Source organism: Polyodon spathula, chromosome 4, assembly GCF_017654505.1.
Source record: "Polyodon spathula isolate WHYD16114869_AA chromosome 4, ASM1765450v1, whole genome shotgun sequence".
Taxonomy (NCBI): Eukaryota; Metazoa; Chordata; class Actinopteri; order Acipenseriformes; family Polyodontidae; genus Polyodon; species Polyodon spathula.
This window is the reverse complement of record NC_054537.1, coordinates 84616557-84630597: the sequence shown is the minus strand read 5'-3', so window position 1 is coordinate 84630597 and position 14041 is coordinate 84616557. Positions and strand designations below refer to the sequence as shown.

The 14041-nt window shown below is 37.8% G+C and overlaps 1 protein-coding gene across 2 annotated transcripts in view; it reads left to right on the top strand.

The window, feature by feature from the left end:
* Positions 1 to 14041, top strand: part of LOC121315002 (protein FAM171A1-like) — a 67951-nt gene that overhangs the window by 20240 nt on the left and 33670 nt on the right. For both annotated transcript variants that reach the window (XM_041248831.1, XM_041248830.1), the window contains exon 2: positions 12908 to 13135. In XM_041248831.1, coding sequence (XP_041104765.1) covers positions 12908 to 13135 — 228 coding nt within the window. The remainder of the gene's footprint in view (positions 1 to 12907; positions 13136 to 14041) is intronic.

The following is a 14041-nucleotide window of genomic DNA, read 5'->3' as shown; positions in this document are numbered from 1 at the left end:
ATAAATTATTGCAGCAGGTAATTTTCTGCTTTATATCCTTTGACACAGTGCAGAATGATTCCAGTATTTTAACCTTGTTACAGTTTCACAAATGTTCAATTTGTGTACCAAAGATCAGCCTGCTTGCAGCAGGAGTGAGAGTCTCGGTCAGACTCTGCTCTCAGTGGGTGTGTCAAAGCCACTACAGGATCCTTTATCCGTTTCTGCACATCACACGTGTGGGTGGCAGGTTTTAAAAGCCTGCTACATGCGAAAAACTTGTTAGCCGGGCTCCCATCTTTGCATTCTTATTTCCACATCATTGCAGAAAACCCAACAAATTAAGTTGGTTCTGTCAGAGGGCCATATATCTCTGCCACGTACACTTTTCACTCAGGTACTTGTACCTGGTACAAGGGAGGAAGGGTTTTACGGTCACTCGTAACAATACTTAACTTTCCTTCTGCTCTTTTTTATATATATAAATTTAGTAGTCTCCAATTGATTTCTTTTACCACATTTTTCTCCCAGTTTGAAATAGCCAATTCTATTATATTAGGCTAGGCTCGGCTCAGGCAGCCGACCACTTTTTTTCACTCTGCAGCCCCGTTATGCAGCCACCTCAGAGCTTCAGCCTCAGAGGACAACACAGCTTACAGGCAAGCCAGCAGGTGCCCGGCCAGTCTACAGGGGTCGCTGGTGTGTGGAGTACACCCAGTCTGACCTAGGCCCTCCCACAGCATCGCTGTGTCTTTGTCTTAAGCGAGGATTCTTGAAAATCTGGGTGTATGCAATTTTTTTGCCCTGCAGCTTTTTCCCCACACACTACAGTGCATCTTACCGTCTCGATAAACAAGACATGGGTACTTCATTTCCCATTCAGAATTATAAGAGCGTATTTTTTCGTTTGTGTTTTTCTTTAATTGCTACTGCTTGTAACTGCATTGGTCACTAGTACTCATACAGTCAGAAGATGCTGACTGCTTAGCTAAAAAAAAAATTCAGATTGACAACTGTATCACCGTATTATCACAAACGCTGGTTTGGCATCAGACACGTATAAAAGCAAATATCTTTCTAAATATGATGCTTATTGCTGCCACCTTGGTGGTTGGTACACTACATGCCACTGTAAGTGTTTGAAACTGTATCATTTGATTTGAGGCTATTGTCTTAAGGGTCTTGTAGAACTGAGGACATGCCAATGGATCCCGAGTGACACAGTGCAGCTGCAGTTCAGATTGAAACAAAGGAAATGATGCAAAACTGTTAGAATGTGCCCTCTGGCTATTTTTTTTATGGCAGTAATGTGAATACTTTACAGCTCAGTAATTTGTGTAGCATTTTAGTATAATCTTCCACTTGCATCTAAAACAATACAGTAACATTAATGACCTATGTGTATATGTAATTATACACACACACACCTTACGTTTGCTTACAAAAAGCATGTTACTAAAGTGAAGTGGTGGGGTTAATGTACTTCTTTGAAATAAATATTCAATCTATAGTAGTAATGTGTAATGCTAGGTTTCGAATCCTGGCAGCACTATTCCCTTAAGAGCATTTTGTAGCCTCATGGTCCTTTTAGGACATGCCCTCATCGATTTTAATTAGGTTTGTCTTATAAATAACCTAAATCAATTTCTGTCACTGCTCTAAACAGATTGCGATAGTCAGATCTCAAGGCATAGCTTATCCGTGGGCCTTCAGTGGATTGTAAGGGATGCATGTCTTTAATTGTTTAAAACCAGACCCCTCCGTCTTTAGCTACACATCTCAAACCTAATATGCCTCAACTAAGAAGCTGTAAGACTTGGTGACTATTTAAAAAACCTTCATTTTGCGCATTATGTGTGATAAGTTGTGATGTAACAAAGAAGGGTTCTTGAAAATGTAGCAAAGGTTGGTTTATTTATTTATTTAAAGGCTGCTTATTCTTGTGCATTACACCAGGCCTTTTTTCTGCAGCTGGTCTAATTAGCCCAAGTGAACTGAAGCCTTACGTAAGCAGGCAGAATATAGATACTGGTTGTGTGGGATCTAATCCTTAGCTTTCCCCAGGGATGTCCTGAAGCGAATTCTCCTGATCCCTTTGCTCCTACTCTCTTCAGCTGTTCCTGGTGCAGCTTATTTCTTACAGTAAATCTGTACTGTTGTCACTGATGTTTCTATTAGATGTTGTTTTAATAAATGTAATATAGCCTTCCTTTTTAAAAGTTCATCAATGACACGAGGACCTTTTCACCCCAGTCAACTAAGGTTGAAACAGTCAAATGTATTATCAGCGATTTTCATTGTGCTTCTGACAGTAAAGCTAGAATAAGCCCCACTGCTATCAAGATGTTTAGTTCTTCTCTCTCTCTTTCGCTTGCTTTATAAAACCAACTAGTCCTGAATTTGTCCATAAAGATAATCTTAGGGGTACGACATTGCACCCAATTTAATTGTCATGCAGTTTACCCTTGATTTTGTGAGAGTAAACACTGGCATGGTTCTATTTTAAGAGCCACCACTCAAAAGATGTATACATCATTTCAAGTTTTATACTGATCGTTTTAACCAATAAGAAATCCATAACTAAAAATGTTAGCACCCAACCTTACAGCCCAAGGCATATATTGTTTTCAGTGACCTGTCTGCAGGTGCACCCAATTTCACTGTAATCTGTGCATTCAATAGGCGTAATCAAGTCTATGTGGTCCCCCATGAGCCACATGTGGGGTCCGTAGGTGATCATTAACACATTGAATAGTGTTCACAGCGAGACAGGCTGCACCCTCTACAATTACATTATATTTTTGTCAAAAACGTGTTCTACTCATTCCAGAAAGAATTATTGTTAAACTTGTCTTCTATATTTTAGAGATATGAATTATATGCTTGATGTCAGTTATTAAATACCTTGTGCATTTTTTATTCTAGTAATTCCAAACATAACACCATACATTTCATAATTGTGAGGCGAACAAAAGCAAACAATATCAGAGTTGTATTTTTAGTAGTAAGATATGATCGTTTTTGTAAAATACTGTTTAGGTTATTTGCTTAAGCGTTGCTGGCATCACTGAGATGGGCAGAACAGTCAGGTCTGAAGTTTTCTCTCTCCTGTAACAGCCCCTGGGAGGCGTTTTCCCGAAGGTACAACTTTGTCAAAAATACATTGGGATTATAGACACCATTATAAAACATGTCTTTTAAAGTGACATAATACACCCAAAAAGGAGAACGCATTAACCAAAAAGTGATTTGCGTACATAGACCTCAGGCCTGACTATAGTTTTCCCATAGAAAATAGTGTATTTCATAATCCTGCGACTGTAAGGACTGCGAACACTGGGGGGGGTCTTCTTTTGCAATGACTCTTGTGTTTCTAACAAGACCACCCACAGTGAAAAACTCCCAGGGGTCGCAGCGTTACAGGAGAGAGAAATAGCCAAAAAGCGCCACAGTTTTTTTTTTTTTGGGGTGTAACTCTTGAAACCAAGTACCTAGAACCACCATTCAAAGTCTTCTATACGGGGTGGGGTGGGGGGGGAAATGAGGATACAAATTCCCTTTGTCGACCAGTACTGGCATCTAGAACCCCCCCTGTGCCCCCCTGCCAAAAACTAAAACGAAGTTCCTAACCCCCACAGAACTGGAGATATGCCCCATCAAAAATATCCAAAAATGGAGTCCTATCTCGAAGACCCCGGGGCCTAGAATCCTGTTCAACATCTCAGGGTGACATCTGGGGCCCCTCGGCCCCTGTTTCACAGGGAACCACCCGTTTCCAAATGTTACATTTTAAACAAATTCATAGTTTCACGCTCATGATCACAGATTTCTAATAGTTTTTCAGCTCAAAGTTGGCAAATAAGTCAAAATTGGGGCCATTCCCAACTGGTGACGTCACTTGAATTTGAAGTTAGGGGACCCCCGAAACATGAGAGCTAGCACCCAGAAATGTCTATGGCAAACCACATTGTAAACACCTTCTGAAAAACTCCTGCCATTTGGCAGTGGAGGGGCGTAGGCACTTGAGAGCGGGTTGGTTGTTTTTATTTCCTCAGGCATTTAACGAGACATCCCTAGAGTTTGTTGACCCATGGGTTGTTGAGCTATGGGGTAAAATATGAGCCCCGATCCTGAATCTCTATGAAAAAAAACATTGAAAAACAGTCCAATTTTGTGGAACTTAAATAAGTTTGGAAAAACGCTCTCCACTGTGTTTCCTTAGACCATTGTGCATCTAAAGAGAAAACCCAGTGTAAAAACTCCTCGGGGGGGGGGGGGGGTCTCTGAGTTACAGGAGAGAGAAGTAACCAAAAAGTAATTTGTTTACATAGGCCTCAAGGCCTAACCTGTAGTTTTCCATAGAAAAATCAATGTATTTTATAACTCCTTGACCAACGGGAGATTTGGAAACTCGGGGAATGTTTATAACCGAAGTGTATCTAGATAATATATCGAGAGGCTCAGGTTTGTGACTTGTTTGGTTGCCATGCAGCAACTATCTGAACTAGGGCTGTCAAATGTCCAGTTTTAGCCTGGACAGTCTGGTTTTCAAGTACTCTGAAAACCGGAAACGCATTGCCCGTTAACACTCTGTGCCAAAGTCGCCAAAGCGATGACCAGCTCTGTACCAGTGGTGCATATTTGTGACAGACTTCTGTGCCTTTAATTATAAATTGCTGTTGCTAAAATAGAGCTGGACAAATTGACGTCCTCACGATGAGCAGCACAATTTCAGCTTTTGATTGGTATATAATTTAATAAATGTTGCCATTCAATTATTTTCAGCAAATCACTGTAAAGATGTTGCTAGCAGCAAACAGAAGGAGGCGGTGCTTGCGTTCTGTAGCAAGCCCGCTGGTTCTGTAATGGTCTGTCAGCTTTATGTTCCTTAAAAACAAAAACAAAAATCAAGGTCAGTTGTTAGTATATATTTAGTTACATTTATACAGATTGACTAAAACATTTAGCTCATGGCTTAAGTGTATATATCGCTGTCAGAAAAGACTCCATGTTCAGTGAGGTAGCTTGTGATACCAATAGAACTACTTCCCACACTAAATTACTAAGTCAAAATATTTAGATGCTCCATGAAATGTAATGTATTATTATTATTATTATTATTATTATTATTATTATTATTATTATTTTTATTATTGTCTTACTGTATCAAACAAAAATTAACACATCTTTTATTTAAACGACTGATTTAATCTCTATGTTACGGTTACTACTAACCAAAGATTTTGCCAATGATGATTGGTTTTGAAAAAATGGAATATATATGGAATATATATATATATATATATATACTATATATATATATATATATTCGATAAATATCCAACATAGAGACCTTCACTAGGTGGATCTGTGAGGTCAGTTTGACAAAAGTCACTAGTTTGTCATCAGAGTAGCAGACCAGTGTACCGGCAAAAGTTAGGAAAAAAAAAAAAAAAAAAAAAATAAAAACACCACAGTTTTGGCTGCATGTCACTTTAAATAAACAAAAACGCAAGGAGTTCTGCGCTACACAAGCATAGAGGCTGGATAGCTAAGATCAGGGCTGGATTAACCCATCAGGGGCCCTGGGCAAACATGCAATTCTGGGCCCCTATCTTATAATAAATAACAACAAATATAGTGTGTACACGCTATATTTGTTGTTATTTAGTATAAGAAGATAGGGGCCCAGAATTGTATGTTGTACGTACATACACACATACATACATACGTTTACAGAAGTATTCACCTGCTACCAATAATATCACATTTTGTTGAATTACAAATAATGTGTGCACAGTTTTTCAAACAAAACTTTTTTTATTCAAAGTTACAGTGTTTAAACTGAACATTTATGAGAGGGAGGTTAAATCTCAGCAAAGCTTGCAAAGACAATGTTCAGCCCCTTAAGTCAGTACTTGGTAGAAGCACCTTTTGCAGCAATTACTGCTATGAGTTTTTTTGGATAGGTATCTACTAGCTTTGCACAGTAGTATGGTGAAATTTTTACCCATTCTTCACGGCAAAATTGCACCAGTTCTTATAAGTTTGTTGGGGATCGTCGATGGACTGCAATCTTCAAGTCTCGCCATAAATTTTCTATTGGATTCAAGTCAGGACTTTGACTGGGCCACTCAAGAACATTAATTCTCCTCTTGTTCAACCACTCCAGTGTGGCTTTGGCTTTGTGCTTCAGGTCCTTGTTCTGCTGAAATGTGAATTTCCTCCCCAGTTTCACTCTTGGCTGACTCCAACAGGTTTTCCTTGAGGATTCACCTGTACTTTGCACCATCCATTCTCCGCGTTATCCTGACAAGCTTCCCAGTCCCTGCTGAAGAGATGCATCTCCATGACATGATGCTGCCACCACCGTGCTTGACAGTTGGGATGATGTTGACTGGGTGATGTGCAGTGTTGGGCTTGTGCTTTTTAATTTAGACCGAAAAGTTCAATTTTTGTCTCGTCTGACCACAAAACCTTTTTCCACATGTCTGCAGTATCATCTACATGCTTTTTCACGAACTCCATACGTGCTTTAAGATGAGGCTTTTTGAGTAATGGCTTTTTTTTTTTTTTTTTTTTTTTTTTTTTTTTTTTTTTTTTTTTTTTTTTTTTTTTTTTTTTTTTGCCACCCGTCCATACGGACCAGCTTTGTGTAGGGACTGGCTTATTATTGATGTGTGAACACTGACTCCCATCTCAGGCACAGAACTTTGCAGATCTCTCAAGCTTGTTGGCTCCAGTTTCCTGCTTGCCCGGCTGCTCAGTTTGGGAGGGCGACCTGATCTGGGTAGTGTCTGGGTGGTATGGTGCATCTTCCACTTATTAATGATGGACTTCACTGTGCTGAGTGGCATAATCAGTGCCTTTTTAAATTGTTTGTACCCTTCTCCTGCTCTGTGCCTCTCTAACACTTTATCCCTGACTTGTTTCGAAAGCTCCTTGGTCTTCGTGGTTGCTTTGCTGGATCACTATGTGAGTTGCAGCTTGAAAGTCTTTACCTGAGGGAAATTATGTTCAAGTTAAACCATTTTGAACACACACAGGCTGAAACCATTTCACTAATTTTGTGACCTTTCAAACAAATCATTTGCACCTGAGCTGATTTTAGGGCTGCAGTAGCAAAGGGGTTGAATACTTATGCAACTGAGATTAATCTGTTTTTCTCTGTAAATCTTACTTATTTATATTCTATACGCATTTTTAAACTTTATCAATGTGGAGTAGTTTCTGTAGATTCTACATGTTAAGTCCTAATTTGAAAGTGTCATGAAGTCAACAAAATGTAAAAACTTTGCAGGGGTGAATACTTCTGCAAACCACTGTTCTGTAATTATATATAATGAACTTAACTCACACTCCTCCAATTTGCAAAATGTATCATTTTTGTTTAAGTTTATTATATACATGTTTTGATCAGAAATGGTAAATTATGCCGAATTCTAGTTAATTATGATGAAAGATTCACGCACTGCTCTGAACTGAATGACTTAATCTGCCAGAAACAATTTAATTGAAGATGTGTGCTAAATACATTTCAAACTTTTTTTTTTCAAAACTATTATGTCAAATCCCATAGTGCAGCTTCATAATCACCTTCCCAATTTACTGAATAAAAATACAAGAGTTTGAATACGGACAACAGCTCCAATTTAAAAAAAAAAAAAAAAAAAAAAAAACAAACAAACTGATACTTCTATATAGGAGGGTGCTCAAACATTTGTCCACTAACTATAGGTCCCCCATAGTCCACAAAAATATATATTATAAAAACAATCAAACACCTTCACATTTGTTGTGTAGTCAAATCAGGGGGTTGCCAACCTTATCATTTTGTTTTTACTGACAAAGATTTACAGTAGACTTTTTTTTCACTGACATTAAAAAATAGAAACAATAAATTAAAATATTATGAAATAGGCTAGTTTTGTGTACTTACATTTCTTTAGGTCTTATTTACTTATGGTCATACATGGACACACATACAGACTGGATAATTTGCTTCATTGGTCTGAAGCTGGTGCCGTTTTAACAGCAGAATTCCAGTCAAAGTGTCTAGACAATTGATTTTTGAAGTCTGTGTTTACAAGGTTCATCTGGGGGGGGGGGGGGGGGTTAGAGAATCTGCAGTGCTGTGTGGCAAAGTCAACATATTAGTGGCAACCTTGGCAATTGTAGGAAATATGCTCTCCACTAGGTCTATACAAGAGCACAATTTTGTTTCATCAGCTGCCAGATCTGTCAATTCAGTCAGTAACTTGTTATTGCATAAATTCCATCTAGGCCATCCAGCATATTTCCAATAACAAAAAAGCATTGCAAGCTGGACGGTGTCTCCCAAGCTCACTGTGCTTTGGCTAGTTGGTTGAAGAATGCGTATACTAATTCCAGCACAGCATTGTTAATTGGTATTCTTCTTTTGATACTTTTCACTGCCATCACATAAGGTGTACGTATATGTCTTTCGAGCTGATTGGGAAAGCCGCACGCAATACAAAATGTACCAGATTTATTTTGATTCATTGTCACAGACATTTTTTTATTTATTGACATTTTTTAGTGTTAAAATTTTAACTTTTTTTTTTTTTTCTGCCTGGCCTTAATGGACAGTAGCAACCTTCAGTCAAATGCAGTTTAACGTGGCTAACTTCTTTCTCAATCTCCAATAAGGCAAAGACAGTGAGCTTTCCTTGCTTTACTGTTGATCGGAGGTGATTTTTGACACTCTTCATTAAAGAAAATGCTTTTTCTCCAGGTTTAGGGATAACGTTTTCAGCGGTCTGGGGCTTTCAGCATGGATTTGTAAAAATATTTATAATGCCCTTCTTTGCCGCTTGTATTCTTCTTCCCGTTTGTCGTATTTATACTTTGCTGCCCCTGAGAGAGACATCTAAATAAAAATAAAAAAAACAAACAAAAAAAAAAAAAAAACCTATTCGTTTTGGGCCCCCGCCATGACTTTGGGCTCAAGGCAGGTGCCTAGTTTACCTGTGCATTAATCCTGCCCTGGCTAAGACCATTAGACAACTAAAGACACCCCCTTGCACCAGTGGTTGCAGAGTTACGGGGTCAAATAAGAGCCCACCACCAGTCCCTTTCATCTCTGTGGGAGGGAAAAACTAATTTTCAGGCATATCTCTGGAAGCATAGCAGCTAGGCACTCTGTTAAAACTGTTTTGTGATCAATCCTTTAAATAAATAATAAATAAATAAATAAAAGTATTTTTGGGTGTATGTCACTTAGACACGATTTTATAATGGTGTTTATAATCTCAAAAACACCTATTTGGGAAAACGCCCACCAGGGGACACTGTTACAGGAGAGAGAAATCCTCAGACCTGACTGTTCTGCCTGTCTCAATGATGTCAGCGACACTTATGCCAATAAGATAAACAGCATTTATTTTACAAAAACGATAATATCTTTAAAACTACAAAAGATAAAATTCTGATGTTTTCATCTTTCCTTCTCCCCACCTCCAAGAAATGTACAATGTTATGTTTGGAATTACTGTCTAATAAAACATATACTGCTCGAGGTATTTATTTTAATAACTGACATTAAGCATATGATTCCATCTCTAAAATATGCAAAGTTTAATAATAGTTTCTATAATTTTGCCACAAAAATCTAATTCAGTTGTACAGGATGCAGCCTGTTTTGCTGTGAGCACCATTCAATGTGTTAATGATCACCTACGTACCCAGTGTGTGGCTCATGGGGGACCACATAGACTACTCGAATGCGTCTGCCTTGGTTATGTCTATTGAATGCACTGAGTACAGTCAAATCGGGTGGCAGGGATCACTTTGTCTTGACTCTCAAAGCCGTCTGCCGAGATAAAATCCACAAAGCTTTTTAAAGGATTGTGTGTTACACTGTATCTGAAATGTGTTTTAAGGAATATTCAACCGGATGTATGCAATCACTCATCCGTGTGTGAAATGCAGCCACTCCTATAAGCAGCGTGTTGGTCACAGAGAATGCAAAATTTACTGTACCAACAAATGTATCCAGAAAGGTGAGGCAGATTTCAAAGCAAGTACACGCAATCTTACTAGGAACATTTTAGTTTTAAACAAGCATTACTGCCCCCATCCCCCCCCCCCCCCCCCCCCCCCCCACGAATGCGTTTTGTTTGAAAACATGCACTACGCTAACCCAGGTTTTCATGGGTTTTTGCAACAGTTAAGATTTCAATGGTAACTTAAATGAAGCCTTTCCCAAAACTTTTAAAAAGTTTTAAAGACTTCAGAACCATAATATGAGTATTGCATTACTGTACTGTGCCCTTGTATTATTCACCAGGTTGAGGGTGTAGGCAGCAGGTGTCCTCATTTTATGACAACCATTAAATTTTGTTACGAACATTTCAGACTTGCGACAAACCCCCATTCCCAAGGTTTTCGTAACCCCGAGGTTCTACTGTGCTATTAATTATAAAGTGGGGAAATTATTCTTCATCAGAAAAAGGACTTTGTCGTCTGTCTCAGATGTGTAGCTGGCCATACACTAGGTTATGCTTTGCTCAGCTGGCATAGTGGTTTTTTTACTGAATGGATCCTGGAACAAAATATTGGAATTCACCTCCTCTTGTTCCAGAATATAATTTAATTTATGTATGTCTAATAAGAGCAATTGTTGCAGAGTACCGAGGTGCCATCCAAAATGAAATGTAGTACTGTGATTTGTACAATGCAACTTCCATGGGTATTGCAAGCAGCCTTTTCAAAACCAAAAGGAAAGTGTGTTTGAGAGGGTGTGCAGTTGTCCAGCCAATTGTCTGATATTAGATCACTGGGGAAAAAAAATCTGTTAACTGACAGTTTTAACAAAGCAGGCTGCTTTAGATGACCAAAGTTTTTTGTTTTTCCAGCAGTTTCCTGAACTCAGAGTGGGTTAAGGCCAGGGGCAGTTTTTTTGTTGCTCAGTGTTAATGAGCAGACAGGAAATGCTGAGGATGCCTATTGTCTTGAAAGGCCTTCTGACAGGCTTTACTTTGTGTGCTTGTTATGTAAAATTGGAAAGTGGACCTGAGAGATTTGAGACGTGTGTTTTCATGGCTAGCCTTGGCTAGAGAAGACAAGGATTGTGTTTCAGAATGTTATAATTGCTATATTATTATTATTAGTTTGACTGATTCACAAACTGAAGGGATTCATTATGAAAAATGACTCTGGTCATAAGTTTAATTTATTACATTTGCTGAGCGAGAACTCTTGGGTTTGTGATGTGTTTTACTACTGTATTTCCCACAAGGAATAACTATCCTTAATAATAAAAAATAAGAAAATTGAGGGGGATAATAGATTTCCGCCCCTTTCCAGAAAGCACTGATTTGAAGGCTTGGATTACATGCAGACTGACTGTTGAAAATGCCAATAGAGATCTTGTCTACTCAGACCTTTTATCTGCTTGTTTGTGCTTTTTTAGAGCTTGATTAACTCAATATGGGGCCTATTGCAGTGGAAAGAAAATGGCCTCGCTTTAGTGAAAACTGGGATGTGAGAGCTGTGCTGATTCTACAAGGCCCATTTTAAGGCAGTGTTAAATAAAAGGAAGATTAACCTTTATCCTGAGGTACAAATGGGTGGGTGATTCATTTTGTATATAAAATAAAACTAGCAAGTGTCTAACAAGCCTAAGGCTGTGTTATACAGTCAGCCCTCTTTATACAGCCAGGTAATAGCCATGGGCAAAAACGGGTAATAAGCGAGGGTCAACAAAAAATAAATAAAGACACACCACACCTTCTATGTTTGCAATAAATTCAAACATTTTATTTTTTTAGTGTTACAATTAGTTACTTTTGAGGAACAGTTCAGTTTTAAAAAATAAAATAAAATAAAAAATAAACACACATTTAGTGTCAAATCACCCAAACAACAATTCCACAAAAAAAGCATATTTTAAAAATTAAATAAAATAAATAAATAAATAAATAATTATACTGTACTGGTCATTTGAACTTTAGTGCTTGTGGCACAACTGTAAGCCTGCTGAATACTATCCCCCATTGAACGATGCCATCTATTGATTTCACACAGCAATTTAAGCTCATCATTATTTAAGTATATAAAAAAAAAACGCTGAAAACAAAGTTTAAAAAAAAAAAAAAAAAAAAAAAAAAAACCTCTTACAGTGTTTTTTTTTTTTTTTTTTTAAACATTTACTGTGGTTTATAAAAGTCACTTATTTTAGACTGCGTCAAGCCTTTTTCAGGTTAAACAGATCGACCCATTCCATCAAGGTAAGTCATTTGTTTAACCATCAGAATGTCTCAAATTGTCCAATTGTCCTTCGTATATGTCTCACTTAGGCGAGAAAACATTTGCATTGTCTTGCTGACTTGCTTTCTTATTTTCAGATGCATACATGCAGGCAGATGTGTTTCTTTTGCTCTGGTGTTTAAATATAGGATCGACTCGCCGTTCTGTACTTTCTGTTTTGATTTGGGAGCGGGAGTGTTGATGACATTGGGATGAACGTTCAGTTAACAACGAATTAGGAAAGCGAGACAAAGGTGAACTGCATAACTGTTTTAATTGGCCATGATTATTTCGCTAGCGGTACAGTGAGGGAAACTAGAATTCTTGTATTTTACGTTTGCTTGGCTGGGGAAGTTGGCGGGTATTGGACAGCGGGGTGGCGATATAACAGGTAAAAATAGCACTGTTTTTATATTGGTGACATTTGTTCAGAGAGAATAGCGGGCGGTTTGCAAGAGTGGCGTTATAAAAGGGGGGTGGGGGGTGGCGTGGTATAAGGTGGGACAGTTGTATTAAGGATAAAGTCTGATAACGGAAGGTTAGCAGGATGATCAAGATGCATTTAGGGCCTGATTTCAAAAACGTGATTTTAGATTTTATTTATGTATTTATTTATTTTTATTTATTTATTTATGTGTGTATTTATGTATTCTTACAGAGGTTACACTGAAAGTCCACGTCAGTGATGCAAGTACTCATCAGCCCATAGCTGGAGCCACCATCAAAATTTTTATGAACCAGACCTCCCTCACCTCAGAAACCTCGGGAGCAGATGGCAACGCCTTTATTAAATTTAACTACAGAGTCGGCACCCTATTGATTGTCATGGCAACCAAGCAGGGCTATGTGCCAAACTCTGCCCCGTGGCGACCAACCAGATTACCAGGTATGTACAGTGTAAGCAATAAATAAGTGATGTTGTGTTTGTGCAGCTGTTGATGTACTGTAGGTTCTTTTATTGTCTTCAGTAAATTGCAATAGTACGTAAGCATTATGTAAGAGGACGGTCCTTCTCTGTGCATTGTATTTAAAAAAAAAAAAAAAAAAAACTTTCAAACTATTACACTATTCTGTGCTGTGCTGAAGCAAGAGAGGGGCAGAGAGAGGTCAGACTCTGAATAATAAATGCAAGTTAATCCTGTTCAACTGTCTAATGTTTTGTTCTGTGCATATTATTTTTACTTGAAACTTTATGCTATATGTGTAACCATGGTTTAACCATGGTTTTGTTGCATGTTGAATATGATAAAGGGGTTTCGCTAAATTAGACTTTTACAATGGTATAAAGTCTTATTTATTTTTCTTTTTAAAGCATACATTTATATTTCACACATTCTCTGCTAAAATTGAAAAATAAAGATCGAAAACAAAACTGTAAATTATTTCTGAAATAAACGTCGGTATTAGTCTGCGATTTGGCAAATAAAAAAAATTTAAATCGAACAGGAGCAAGCCTGATTTATAACTGATCGCTCTAATTTTGTATTTCCAGCCATAGTGGTAAGTGCTAGCCTTGTTTTTTAAAATAAGCTATTCTTGCATGCAAGAATGTGCGCTTCTTATATTGTATTAAAATAATCTATTTTATACGCAAGAATGTGTTTGTCTGTTAAAGTGTAAAACCCTGGGGCGGCTTTTTAAATGAATTGTTCAAGTAGAGTTGTTTTTGTTTTTTTAAAAGTAAGTGTTTGCAAATTTCAGATTTATTCTGTAATAAGTGAAGCTGGATTTACAGTGGGCCAGACTGATTTTGTGAAAAGCCTTTTAAATGGATTGTTTTCCGTTCACTATA